Below are 14,422 nucleotides of genomic sequence, written 5' to 3' on the forward strand. Positions count from 1 at the left end.
CACATTTCTGTTGTAAAAAGAGAAACATTGTGCGGAAGTATCATTTGCTGTTATGCGTGTGTGTCCGAAGCTGCAATTGCTGTGTGACGCGTTCCAAAAAAAAAACTGGACGGTCCGAGAGAAGGCCGTTAAAATCAATTTCCTGTTTTCGTTTTCGAAACTTGTGTTGGTTTTGTCCAATCGATTCGTGCAATAGATTTTCGAACAATAAAATTTGTATTAGTTGTTTGAAGAGTAAAAAAAAAAACTGGTCGGTCTTAACGCAAATTTACAACTGGCAAGTCGGTCGGACTTAAAGCAAAACAAAAAATATTTGAGTCGGTCCTAAATTGACAGGGTCGGTCGGGTTACGGCAAACAAGAATATTTTTAAGGATGGCCTAAATAATAAATTATTATTTAAGAGAGAAAAGCCCGTAGCTTTTGATATGGTGATGTTTATGTCACATTTACAGAAGGAGTCTCAGTGTCAGTGACATTTTTAGGACAGAAGAATTAAGACAAATCGAGAGACAAACAGTGGAGAGGTTGGTGAAGGAAGAACAGGAACATTATTTTACAGACAATATTAAAGGTAATAATAAACGGATAAAAACCATGATGTAAATTAATTTGTAATCATCTGTAATTTGCTTCTGTGTAAAAGCAAATAATCAGCTGATTATTTAATAAGATCTTGACATCACACCATTGTGGATTATTCCTTACACGTTATGTTATGGTTCGTCTAGAAACCTTCTTCCTTCATCTTACCTGTTTCCATTCAGACTGGTTTTCGCTCTGAACACTGAGGCTCTTTGTGTCACTCAGAGGTTTCACCATGTGGCAATTTTTCCTCTGTCCACTTCAACATTCCTCACGTATCTGCTGTTATAGTAAACACTCATGTAGCGCATTGTTCGTGTTGCATGACAAGTGAAACATATCGAAGGAAATCTCACATAAACGAAACGGCCGCTGTAATTAAGAATCAGTATGTTTGCTAGAACATGTTAGCGTTTCCAATAACAAATATAAATGAAAGATGATGATTACAGGAGGCAAAGAATCAAGTAAACAGTAAAAGAAATAAAACGAGTAGTAATCAGATATATTACTTTAACGTTAGAGTAATGTACATATACATACACACACATATACATACACACATATACATACACACACATATACACACACACACGTATACATACACACACATGCACAAATATTCACACATACACACATACATATACACACACATTCACTCACATACACACCCATACACTCACAGAGACACATGAACTCCCCCACATGTATACATACACACACTGACAAACACCCCCCACACACGTATACATACACACACATGCACAAATATTCACACATACACACATACATACACACATTCACTCACACACACACACTGACAAACACCCCCCGCACACACACACGTATACATACACACACATTCATGTCTCTGCACGTTTCTCACGTTATATTCCATATTATTCAACATGGGATTTAATTATCACATTTCAGCTGAAGTGATTGAGTCTGTTCAAATGAAAGCAAACTAAAGGCATTATATTCTCCAACAGTTCTTTATTTAATTAAATAAAAGTGCTTGAATGTTTTCATTGTTCACCAAAAAAACATTTTTTCAGATTCCTGAAAAGATCTTTTGATTGATGGATGTTAAACTTTTCGTCTTGGTGTCACTGAGAGGTGAAAAATTCCTGATTATTCTGTTGCAGTGGCTGCAGGAGAAATGATACAATACAAAAATATTAGATCACGATAAAGTTTTTTTATGCATGATATTGATCATGATATTACATTTTTTGTAGGTTTGCTAAGAAAACCGACACAATGAGCATGGAATATGTTGTTAAAGCGAGTAATAATGGAGCTGGTTAACAATGATTACGATATTCTCCTGAAATTGATCATGATATCACATGTGTTACATCATTATATTGGCCTAACTGTTATGGCATTGATAAGGAACCTGTTTCTGGAACCATTGTTATTTATTAAGTTTATAGAAAATTAAACTCTGAGCTTTGGTTATGGCAATTGTTCATGTAAATATAGCAGTGAGAAACTGACACCATCCCAATATGGATGTAATGAAGCTTAAATGAGTCGTGTAAATTTACTAGATAGATATTTAAATAGATATTATACAGATAGAAATACACATCAGCTCCTTCCTAGAACAGTTACGCTAGTTATTAGCTAGTCACGAGTATGCTAGGTGATGTTAAATGGAATTGTAAAAATCAGACCCAAGTGCAGGGATAGACATCAGACAGGGATTTACTATAAATTAACAAAATCAATTAGGATTAAAATACAGAACAAAATACAAACATTTAAACAACATAAAACAGAGAACAGCATGTAACAAACAGCACACGCTGACGAGGACTCAGAAAACAACACATGCAAGAAAAACGGTATAAATTGGGGAGGTAATTAGTGAAACAAGAGGGACATGGGTGCAGGGGCGGGAATTGGCTAAGGATCGGACGTTGCAAACACACGTGAGAGCACAAAAAACAATGTCACAGGGTAAAAAAAACAAACCGCTGCTAGAACGCCCACTGGAGTGAATTAACCAAACCATCCATGACACCAGATTTCCACTTTGCCCATCATTGCCCATGCAAAGGACGGCATATATTAGTTCTGTGAAACAAAGCAAAACCAACGTTACTCACCTATCGAGAAGGAAAAAAGCAACCTCGGCGTCTTAAGTAAAGTTGGCCACATATTCACAGATTGCTAAACAGCTAAACACTGTTATTAGCAAAACGTGGTTGTAGCTGCCTCTCTACATTTCTACGATCAAAAAGAGGTGTTATTTGTGTAGTAACAGCATTTAGCTCAGAAGTTATTGACTCGGGAAACTCCAATCTGTGAATATGCGGCCAACTTCCCGCTCCTTCAGTTCTCTCCAGCGCTGGAAAGCTGATCCTATATTAACACAGGTCCTACTTCTTGCCTTATCGTAAGCCTTTCTTCGCTTTCTTTGTTTGTTTTTATCCTCCATGTCAATGTTAAAACCGCTTTCTACTAATGTCACACATGCGCACTGAACACTCTGTCCGCCCATATTGACAAGACCCGCCCCTTTCTGCTCATTGGCTACACGTTTGTTTTGATTTTTGTTTTGATTTTTGTTTATTATTCGGCCCGACTCAGTTTTCTGAAGCATTTCTCAAAAAATCGGAGACCCTGCCTTTAATAACAGTTTGTGTTGCCCCGAGGAATTTTGTGCTGTTCTTGACCTGTTTAAACCCTCTTACGATTTGACTCGAGGTTTACGCCGTTATCCGTCTCCTCCTCAGTCTCGGAGATCAGTTCTATAAGGAAGCCATCGAGCACTGTCGCAGCTACAACGCCCGCCTTTGTGCTGACCGCAGCATCCGAATGCCGTTCCTGGACTCACAGACAGGCGTGGCTCAGAACAACTGCTACATCTGGATGGAGAAGCGACACAGAGGGCCAGGTACAAGAACCTTACCATGTCTAAAAAATAAGCAGTAATTACAGTGAACTCTTAATATGAGCTGTACACAACTATTAAGTCTTCTTTGCTTAGGCTAATACAGTAAATTCTGTAAATCTTTAGCCTCAGTAAGATTACAAGGCTCTATATTGCTATATGAATATATAAATCTGGACACACTCTATACATTAGCTAGCTTTAGTATTAGTGTACGCAATTCATATCACTATATTCTCACAGATTTATTTAACATCTGGCAAAAGCTCTAAAAATCTTATCTGTATTAACAAACCCAGATTTTGTTTTTAGCTAACGTAGCTAGCGAAATTACACACGAATCTCACTCATGTGGCTAAACGTTTCCAGCTACCGCTCAGTCACATTCTAATAATTTGCATAAGGAACATGATTGGTCCATTGCTGTGGAGTTTATTGAGCTCGGACATACTGTAGCCCCGCCACCAAATGAGTTTTCTGCAATATTAATGAGAATGACTATATTTTATGACAAAAAGAGATTTTGGAATTTATTTAGGGGCACAAATGTGTACATAATTAAGCAACTCAATTAATTAGCTATAAAATCATATGAAATAAACGTACAAATTGGAGTCACGAGGACGCAGAAAGTAAACCGTGTGGCTGAGAGCTGGACACGAATAGAAGGGAAAAAAATCTAGCATCTGTGTCCTCGACACACCCCGTAGTTTGTGGTGAACCAGTGTTTATTACATGTTTTTTATTTAGCATATTTAGAGCTTATCTGTCCTCACATCTCTCTCTCTCTTTCCCTCTCTATGTCTCTCGCCCTCTCTACCACTGCCACCATCTGTTTCCACTGAAGTCATGTTTTGTTGCTATTTGAGTGATGCATAATCAGACGTTTATGCGTGCTTAGTATGTGTTTTACACACACCCTCGCTCGCTGTCTCGGTGTGTGTGCAGGACTAGATGCGGGTCAGATGTACACCTACCCCGCCCGCTGTTGGAGAAAGAAGAGGCGACTGCATCCACCAATCGACCCTCAGCTCAGACTGTGTGAACTCAGGCTTGGTATGTGAAAGACACAAGCTTTCCCTCTCTCTTTCTCTATCTCTCTCTCTTACACACAAACACACATGCACACACACACACAGTCAGGCTGTACACCTTGGCTTCATATTTCCTCCTTGTCTTTTTCTCTCATTCCTTTTCTCCATAGTCATTTAAAGCCTGTATTCTTGGCTCCATCTGGCTCTTATTACCCTTCTCCGTGTCTCTCTCGGTCTCTGTGCCTTGCTCGGGCCTCTTAAATCACTGGTCCGTTCAGCATTAGAGTTGAAGTGAGGCTTAGTGTTGGTCTTTTTTACATGGTGGTGATGTAGGGAGTTTTGATAGAGGGATGAAGGGGAGAAGGAAATCTTGAGGAACTTGATAACCAAGGTATAAAGGTCCGTCTGTGTCCGCAGGAAGCCGACTACATTGTTTTCTCGGCTCTCACGCAATCTCTCATTTAATACTTCATCCAAGAAATGGATTTTTTTCAGAAATTTTTTTAAGAAATGTTCTTATTTGTGTTGTCAGTTAATTGAAGTCTAAAAAACTCACATTTAAAGCCGACTGTAATGCAGTCAGGAATAAAACACTTCTAATCACTGACACGGTTACTGTTAACACCCTGAAGGTGATTATTATCCTCCTACTGTAGAATCTATCAACACGTCCTGAAGTGTTTTATTAAAGGTTGGGTCTCCGATTTTTGAGAAATGCTTCAGAAAACTGAGTCGGGCCGAAAACTAAACAAAAATCAAACCAAACGTGTAGCCAATGAGCAGAAAGGGGCGTGTCTTGTCAATATGGGCGGAGAGAGTGTTCAGTGCGCATGAAAATTGGGCCAATTTTAGTCAGATCTCTTCAATTCTGCCACCCAAGATGGCACCAGCATGTTGCACGGCAAGCCGTCGGGTTCTGAGCTTTTTAGAGATTGCTTATGTTTGTTTGATTTTTATGATGTTGTTTCCGCCTGTTACCTCATCTGTATTGAGCTATGATCGTCTGAAACTACTGGAAATCAAAACTTCAATTACGTCTGAAGACTGGTATCTCACGAACGATGTCAAAATTTCTAACCTCCCCAATCACCTGCGGCTTATTCCGCCGGAGATTTGCCGCAGTTACTGTGGCTCCGTCAACAAAAAGAAGCGCCACAAAAGACGAGGGCGCTCAAAAGATCAATACAGATGAGGCTGGTTGGCGAGAACTGCAAAAAATAAACGGGCAAACCGAGCCAATGACGCTCGGTTTGTTTGGTCATGGCTTCGCCCGGTCTATCCTGCACGGCCTCTGGCCATTACTCGGCGTGTGTGGGTAAAGCCTCATAAGCGGAATAAACCGCGGCGCACCGCTATGTAATGAATTTACAGTACTCATCATTACCTCAATCTCGCCCGTTGGATCTTATTGGACTCAATGCTGCTCTGCTAAATGTGAGGTCAGTGAGAAACAAAACTTTTATACTTCGCGACTTCACGGTCTCTAAAGGCTTGGATTTCCTGTTTTTAACTGAGACATGGCTTGAACCGACAGACAGCTGTTTTCTTCCAGAGCTATTACCTACGAACTACAATATTTTAAACTCCCCGAGACTGTCTGGTCGAGGTGGGGGGGTGGCTACACTGTTTAAAGACCATTTCAAATGCTCTGTTGTATCAGCAGGGGAATATTCTTCATTTGAGGTACAGCTGTTTAAACTAAACCTGGCACAAACCCTCTATTGCGCTCTCATTTATCGTCCTCCAAAATATAACAAGGATTTCATTCAGGACTTCGCTGACTTTCTCTCACACATCGTACCCATTACGGACAACCTTTTAATTGTTGGGGACTTTAATATTCATGTGTGCTGCTCGTCAAACCCTCTAGGTCAGCAGTTCTCTGATCTCATTGATTCTTTTAATCTAACACAAAATGTTCTTGATGCCACACACAGTCATGGGCATACTCTCGATCTGGTTTTATCCATGGGGTTACCAATTAAGGATGTGGCTACAGAGGACAATTTCATATCAGACCATAGACCTGTCTTTTTTAGATTTGATCTAGCCGTTGCCTCACCAAAGAGATCATTTAAAGATGTTTATTTTCGTTCGATAACTGAGTCAACGGCAAATCATTTTGCAGAGGCGTATGCAAATAGCCCTATCTCATCTTTGCTAGAAACTGCTGGACCTTTGATGGACACGGATAAATTGACTATTGCTTTTAATTCTGTCTGCTTGGACATTATGAACGATATCGCTCCATTGAAGAAGAAAAAGCCTAAATCTTTGCCTCAGCCTTGGTTGAATGATGATACAAGAGCGCTTAGACAGGTTTGCAGACAAGCTGAACGTAGATGGAAGAGTAATAAATTGCAGATTTCTTTTGAAATATTACAGGCATCTCTGAAGAAATATCAGTATGCTGTTAAAGCTGCTAGAACTAACTATGTTTCAGAGTTAATAAATAGATCTCCTCACTGCCACAAAACTTTGTTTAGTACAATAAATTCAGTACTTAATCCATCTATAGCTACTTCTACTGATTCCTCTCTTTATACTTGCGAGGACTTTTTGACTTTTTTCCAAAGGAAGATCGAATTAATCAGAGAAGATATCACGCCTTCATATTGTGTTCGAGCAGTTTCCACCACAATCTCATGTACATTTGATCATTTTGACTCAGTCTCTCTTCCAGCTCTGGAGGATATTATTAGACATATGAAACTATCAAATACTCCCCTGGATCCTATACCTCCTCGCTTTTTAAAAGATCTTTTTGATAATTTGGGCCCTAGCATTTTATCTATTGTAAATAGCTCTCTGAGAAATGGAGTGGTACCTCCCTGTCTTAAACAAGCAGTGATCTCTCCTTTACTCAAAAAATCTGGCTGTAACCCTACAGAGTTGATTAATTATCGACCAATTTCCAAATTACCATGTCTCACAAAAATATTGGAAAAAGTTGTCTTTTCTCAAATTACTCCTTTTCTAATGGAAAATGACATTTTAGATAACTTCCAATCTGGTTTTAGAGCTGGTCACAGCACAGAGACCAGATTAGTTAAAGTAGTAAATGATCTTCTAACGTCAGTTGATGCTGGGTTGGGGGTTGTTTTAATTATGATGGATCTCAGTGCCGCCTTCGACACGGTAGATCATTCAATTCTTTCGAAACGCCTGGAGGATGAAGTAGGTATCAAGGGGACGGCTTTAAACTGGTTTAAGTCATATTTGCATGAAAGAACTTTCTTTGTGAATCTTGCAAATAACTCTTCTTCGCTGGCATCTTTAAAATACGGTCTTCCTCAGGGTTCTATTTTGGGGCCCATTTTATTTTCTTTGTACATGAGCCCACTTGGCTCAATTTGTCGTCATCATGACATCTCTTATCACTTGTATGCTGATGACACTCAATTATATTTGCCTTTTAAAGTTGGAAACTGGAACTCGCTGCAGCCTTTAGTACTCTGCCTGGATGAAGTCAAACTCTGGTTATCCCAGAATTTTCTTCAATTAAATGAGAAAAAATCTGAGATAATTATCTTTGGTCCTTCAAAACTTAAGGAAGCTATGTCTAGTGCTATTGCCCCACTTGATATACCTATAAAAAACACTGTTAGGAATCTTGGTGTTATTATTGACTCTTCCCTCAGCTTTGACAACCAGGTTAAGTCAGTAGTAAAGAGTAGTTTTTATCAACTTAGACTGATCTCCAGGCTGAAACCCATCCTTAATACTAAAGACTTACAGGTCATAGTGCATGCTTTTATCACCTCAAGACTGGACTACTGCAACTCTCTGTATGTTGGGATAAGCAAACACAAACTATCTCGTCTGCAATTAGTGCAGAACGCGGCAGCTAGGTTTCTAACTGGCACAAAAATTAGAGAACACATAACTCCAGTATTAACTTCTCTTCACTGGCTTCCAGTTCAGTATAGAATTGATTTCAAAATTCTGTTGATGGTTTTTAAAGCATTTCACAACATCGCTCCAAGCTATATTACCAACCTCTTAAAGGACCACACTCCAGTTAAGTCGCTGAGATCAGGAGAGAAACTTCTACTGGCAGTTCCCCGTTCCTCAAAAAAATCTAGGGGCGATAGAGCCTTTATGGTCATCGCCCCAAAACTGTGGAATAGCATCCCTTTACACATTCGGCAGGCCTCAACTTTAGAAGGTTTTAAGTCTCAGTTAAAAACTTATCTTTTTAATTTAGCGTTTGTTGAGAATAGACCTTGTTTAGAGAGAGTTTCTTGATTCTTTTATATATTTTATTTCATTTTATCTTTTTCCCTTTTATGTATATTATTTTTCATCTGTTTTAATTTTCTTTGTTATAATTGGTTTGATACATATTGCTTTATGCTTTGTAATATTGTGCAGCACTTTGGGCAATTGAAATTGCAGTAAAATGTGCTATATAAATGAATAAAGTTGAAGTTGAAGTTGAAGCATGTGTGACATTAGCAGAAAGCGGTTTTAACATTTACATGGAGGATAAAAACAAAGAAAGAAAGCGAAGAAAGGCTTACGATAAGGCAAGAAGTAGGACCTGTGTTAATATAGGATCAGCTTTCCAGCACTGGAGAGAGCTGAAGTAGCGGGAAGTTGGCCGCATATTCACAGATTGGAGTTTCCCGAGTCAATAACTCCTGAGCTAAACGCTGTTATAGGTGTTTTGTTCTATTTAAGTTCGTTGTCTGATCTCCGACTTGCTGTAATTTCTCAGAGTGACATATTTCCCCCTGGCTTCCGTCATGTTCTGCACTTCCGTCATGTTCACAGTGTGTTTTGTTGTCTGACTCTATGTACCGAGCCGTTTTTGTTCGCTGTCGTTCAGCTACGTCCTGGTTTTCACCTGATATGAGGCACAGAGGCTCTGTTCACTTCCTGATTGTTTGTCTGTTGCTAAGTGACTAGCTGTAAGATTCTAACAGCGCTGACACGGTTTCACGCTGTAGACGTTCAGCACCGCCATGTGGAGTTAACTGTGGTAAAGCCGAGCTGACTAACAGGTTGTGATGTAAAAGGATGTGATCAGTATGCAGTCAGCGACACACTGACAGACAACGAGACACAACAATGACTAAATGTTGAGGAGGAAATATGAACAAAACAAACACACAAACCTGAGCCACAGAACAAAGCACAGGACAGGAGGGCAAAGGTCACAGCTCTCTCTCTCTCTCTCTCTCTCTCTCTCTCTCCCTCTTCCTCTCCCTCTCTCTCTAGGCTTTTCTCCGTCCATGAGTTCTGACAGAATAAATGTTTTAAACACAGGTGCATGTGAGACAAAAAGATAAAGCGATCATCAATGATCTCAAACACCCACACACACACTTTTATTCACTTTGTGTCTTTCCTACCTTCTTTTTTTGCTCTTCTTTTTCTTTCTTTTTGTCTAGTTCTTTCTTTTTATGATTTCTTCCTCCTCTCTCTTAATTTTTCAGTTTTACTTACTCTTCCTCATCCTTCCTTACTTCCTTCCTTCCTCCCTTCCCTAATATTTCTCCTTCCTTCCTTCCTTCCTTCCTTCCTTCCTTCCTTCCTTCCTTCCTTCCTTCCTTCCTTCCTTCCTTCCTTCCTACCACTTATTTTCCTAATTGTATCTTCTTTCTTTTTCTTTACTGACTATTCTATTATTTATGGCTTATTTTCTTTTTCTATCCTTATTCTATCCATACGTCCTTCCTCCTTATTCTGTCCATACTTCCTTCCTCCTTATTCCATCAATACATACTTCTTTCTTATTTCTACTTTGATTTTCTTTCTTTTTTGATTTTCTTTTTCTCTTTTACTTAATATCTTTTCCTAATTTCCTTTGTCTATTTCATCATTTGTTAATTCATTAACCTGTTTTTAAAAAATACAAATGTACATTTTATTGTTCTCTCTCTCTCTCTCTCTCTCTCTCTCTCTCTCTCTCTCTCTCTCTCTCTCTCTCTCTCTCTCTCTCTCTCTCTCTCTCTCTCTCTCTCTCTCTCTCTCTCTCTCTCTCTCTCTCTCTCTCTCTCTCTCTCTCTCTCTCTCAGAAGCTGAGTTGATGTCGAAGAGAGAGACTCCCCCGGCTGAGGCCACGGCCCTGGAGTCTCTGATCAGAGGAGACGCTCTTCTGGACAAAAGGAACAACAGCTCCAAGGAAGAAGAAACTCTGCTGGAGATTCAGGTAAACACACACAGACATACACACACACACACACACACACACACACACACACACACACACACACACACACACACACACACACACACACACACATATATATACACACACACACATTTATTCACATATTTTATTTAGCTTTTTTTATTTGATTTATTTTATTGTAGTTACTCTCTTAAATTTTCCTCTTTTTTATTTCGTCCTGCTTTGATTTTGCCGCTAAAAAGCTGTCACATGAAAACAAATTGAAATTCTGGGAATAAACTATTACAGAGAATGCTTTAGAATTTCTTGCACTTAATAGAGGTATTAAATAATGAATAATTAAATAATACATAATAGTAATTATTATTAATGTATTTTAGAAAGTAATTAAAGTGATAAACGATGTGAGAGCAAGTGGTGTTATACTGACCTGGGACATAAAGTGAAATAAAATAACCTTCCCATATTCTCCTCATCCTGCAGAGGGTGCTGGAGGCTGAGGAACATGGAGACGGTTTCCATGACGATGATGAGTTGGAAGTGGACACGCGGAAGAGGAAGCAGAGAAGTAAAGGCAGGGTGAGGGATGAAGGACACTTGAGAGCATGAACTCAGACAAGGGGAAAAAAGGGAGCAGCTGATGGGCTGTTCAGTAAATTCTAATGATTTAAAAAACAACATTTAATTCATTAATTAAAAAATAAATAAATAAATACCAGCTAAAGATCATGAGTTTCAGAAATCCTCAAACCAGCCCATCTGATACCAACATCCATGCTATGGTTAAAGTCACAGAGCTAGGACATTTTCTTCATTCATGAGTTTTTGCCTCATCCTGCTGCTTCATGATTGGCTGATTAGGTTATATAAATGAGCATGTGTTGGGCTGTTCCTAATAAAGTGGTCCGTTTTCTTTAAAAATGTAATGCTGCATGTTAATCAGTGAACATGAAATCATTTGCGTATCATGATGCCATTTTATATATGGAGTGTGTGTGTGTGTATGTCTGTGTGTATGTGTTGTTCAGGGTCGAGGTTCGAGCCGTAAGAAGACAGAGACGGGGACTTGTGACGATCAGGACAAACCCTACGTGTGTGACAGTAAGAGTCGATCAGCACAAACACACACACATAACACACACACCCAGACTCTCTCTCACACACACAAACATAACACACACACCCAGACTCACACACATATCACACACACACACCACACACACACACACATAACACACACACAACACACACACCCAGACACACATACACATATCTCACACACGAACACACCCACACACACCCACACACACACTCCATACACACACATTCTTACTTTCTTACACATACATTCTTACTTATCTCTAGTTGTCTTTCACACTTTCCTCTCTGCCTTCTTTCTTTCCTTCCCTTCTTCCCATCCTCTCTCCTATCTTTCTTTCTTTCTTTCTTTCTTTCTTTCTTTCTTCCTTCCTTCCTCCCTCATTTCTATTCAATTTGTAGTCTATATTTCCTTCCTCTATCCCTATCCCATTGTTTCCTATTCTATCAGTCTTTATTTTTTCCTTCTCTTTCTGTCCCTTTTTCTTTTTGTTCCTTTGATCCCTTCTTCCCACTCTGTCAGGTTTCAGATCTTTTGTGCTGTTTGTTTTGTGTGCTGGTTTTAAACACTTTTTTTTGGAACTGAATCATATAAAAGTAAAAATTTCATCTAAAAACATTGTTTCCTGTCTGCTACATTATGAAGGCTGTGATGCTCCAGGCTGTGTGTTTTTTCGTCCCGTTTCAGCATGGACATTATCCTCGAGAGCATGTGTCATCCTGACAAAAACAAAACAAACAATAAAACGCATCTTTTGTATGAAACTATTTTTTATTATTCTGCTCTCCTCTTGCTCTGTTTCTTCCCTTTTCCAGACAGACACAAACAAAAAAGTGTTGACTCAGGTACACGGCCATGACCACATTTTTATCTTAGAGTTTTAGTCATAATTAGCCATAGTTTAGCTGCTTGCTAATAATCTAGCATGCATGGCTAGGAATGATGTTTCCTATATGCTAATAGCTTTACTGACTCTAAACTAATCTGCACACATGAGCTGCTTTTGCTTCTCCACATTGTCTCACATTCTGCTTTCCAGACTAAAAAACTACAAAGGTTTTTACTAGAACTTTAGAGAGAATGAACATGTAGCTTAGCTGATGTAGCAAAACAAACCACCCTCTTGCTACAAAATTCCAGCTAATAATCATCAATGTACATACAAATATTTACCGTAGTGCCAATACAAGTATCTCAGTGGTTAGCTAGCATGCTACAGAGCTTGGTTAGTGGTTTAAGCAATATATTTTAGTCTAAAGATAGTTACATTTTAATTACATAATATCTAGCAAAACTGTCTACCTGAGTTATTTACAATTATTTTAAGACAAATTGTAGCTGGTTTCCTGGCAAACTTGGTCTTAGCTAGGCAGTGTTATGCTATTCTTATGACTATGCAGTTTAATGCTATTCTTATGGCTAAGCAGTGTCCTATGGCTACGAAGAGTTATGTCATTCTAATGGCTAGGCATTGTCTTATGGCTAGACACTGTTATGTCAATCTTATGGCTAGACACTGTGATGTCAATCTAATGGCTAGACAGTGTTATGTCAATTTTATGGTTTGACAGTGTTATGCTATTCTTATGGCCAAGCAGTGTCTTATGACAGTGCTATGTCAGTCTTATGGCTAGACAGTATTATGTCATTCTTGTGACTATGCAGTGTTCTATGGCAAGACAGTGTTATATCATTCTCTAGGCTATGCAGTATATTATGGCTAGACCTTTTTTGTCATTCTTATAGCTATGCAGTGTTCTATATCTAGACAGTTTAATGAAATTCTTATGGCTATGCAGCATCTTATGGCTACACAGTGTTATGTCAGTCTTATGGCTAGACTGGGGTCTTCAACCTTTGCAACCAAAAGAGCCATTTTAGCTAGACTGGTGCCACTACAGTAGGTTCCTTTTTTGTTCCTTGCAAGAGTGTTGCCTGGCATTTGGGTGTTTGACGCGTGCTGCTTTAGTTGGACTTTTTCTTTTACCTCTGAACTCTTCTTTGACTTTTCTTTGAAATTATATGAATGATTACTTTGTAAAATTTCATGTCTACATTAAATCTCAGGTCCTGTTAATGTGACAATAAAGAACTTAGTGTTTGATGCCCCATTATTTCCACAGTACATTACAACAATAACAGGAAAAAACACAAAGCTGAAAATAGATAATAGGTTAACACATCTACACAACAGCGCTGTCTGCTCGATGTTGCTAACATCACCTGCCTCACTGAGTATGATGGAGCTGATGTCCTTAATGTGCTAGCTGTTGATGTTTGCTGCTATTTTATTGGCTCTCTCCTTGACAGTTTTTGCAGAGAGGGCCATATCTTTAATTTTCTGAACAATGCTAGGCAGTGTTATATCACTTTTATCTCTAGACAGTGTTACAGCAGTCTTGTGTCTATGCAGTGTTATGTCAGTATAATAGCTATACAGTGTTACATCAGTCTTATAGCTAGACAATGATAGGACAGTATTAAGGCATAATGTCAGTTTTATGAAGCAGTTACTAATACAATGTGCATGGTTTGTGCTCACCTAATAATTATGTTGGCTTTGTAGAAGCCAACATTCTGTTTTCCTATTTCAGCTTAGACAAAAATTTATAAAATTTAATGCGGCCTAGGGCTTTCGAGCCACATGCACCAGATTCGGAT

At 38.9% G+C, this 14,422-nt stretch overlaps 1 protein-coding gene across 3 annotated transcripts in view; it reads left to right on the plus strand.

Moving 5' to 3' along the window:
• dpf3 (double PHD fingers 3) overlaps window positions 1-14,422 on the plus strand; it is a 36,050-nt gene that overhangs the window by 5,894 nt on the left and 15,734 nt on the right. For 2 of the 3 annotated variants that reach the window (XM_060866096.1, XM_060866098.1), the window contains 6 exons: window positions 3,332-3,492; window positions 4,438-4,545; window positions 10,547-10,680; window positions 11,146-11,241; window positions 11,691-11,763; window positions 12,577-12,606. In XM_060866096.1, the coding sequence (XP_060722079.1) occupies window positions 3,332-3,492; window positions 4,438-4,545; window positions 10,547-10,680; window positions 11,146-11,241; window positions 11,691-11,763; window positions 12,577-12,606 (602 nt within the window). The remainder of the gene's footprint in view (window positions 1-3,331; window positions 3,493-4,437; window positions 4,546-10,546; window positions 10,681-11,145; window positions 11,242-11,690; window positions 11,764-12,576; window positions 12,607-14,422) is intronic. The other variant, XM_060866097.1, reaches the window with a different exon arrangement.

The sequence above is a fragment of the Tachysurus vachellii genome, chromosome 3, assembly GCF_030014155.1.
Source record: "Tachysurus vachellii isolate PV-2020 chromosome 3, HZAU_Pvac_v1, whole genome shotgun sequence".
NCBI lineage: Eukaryota > Metazoa > Chordata > Actinopteri > Siluriformes > Bagridae > Tachysurus > Tachysurus vachellii.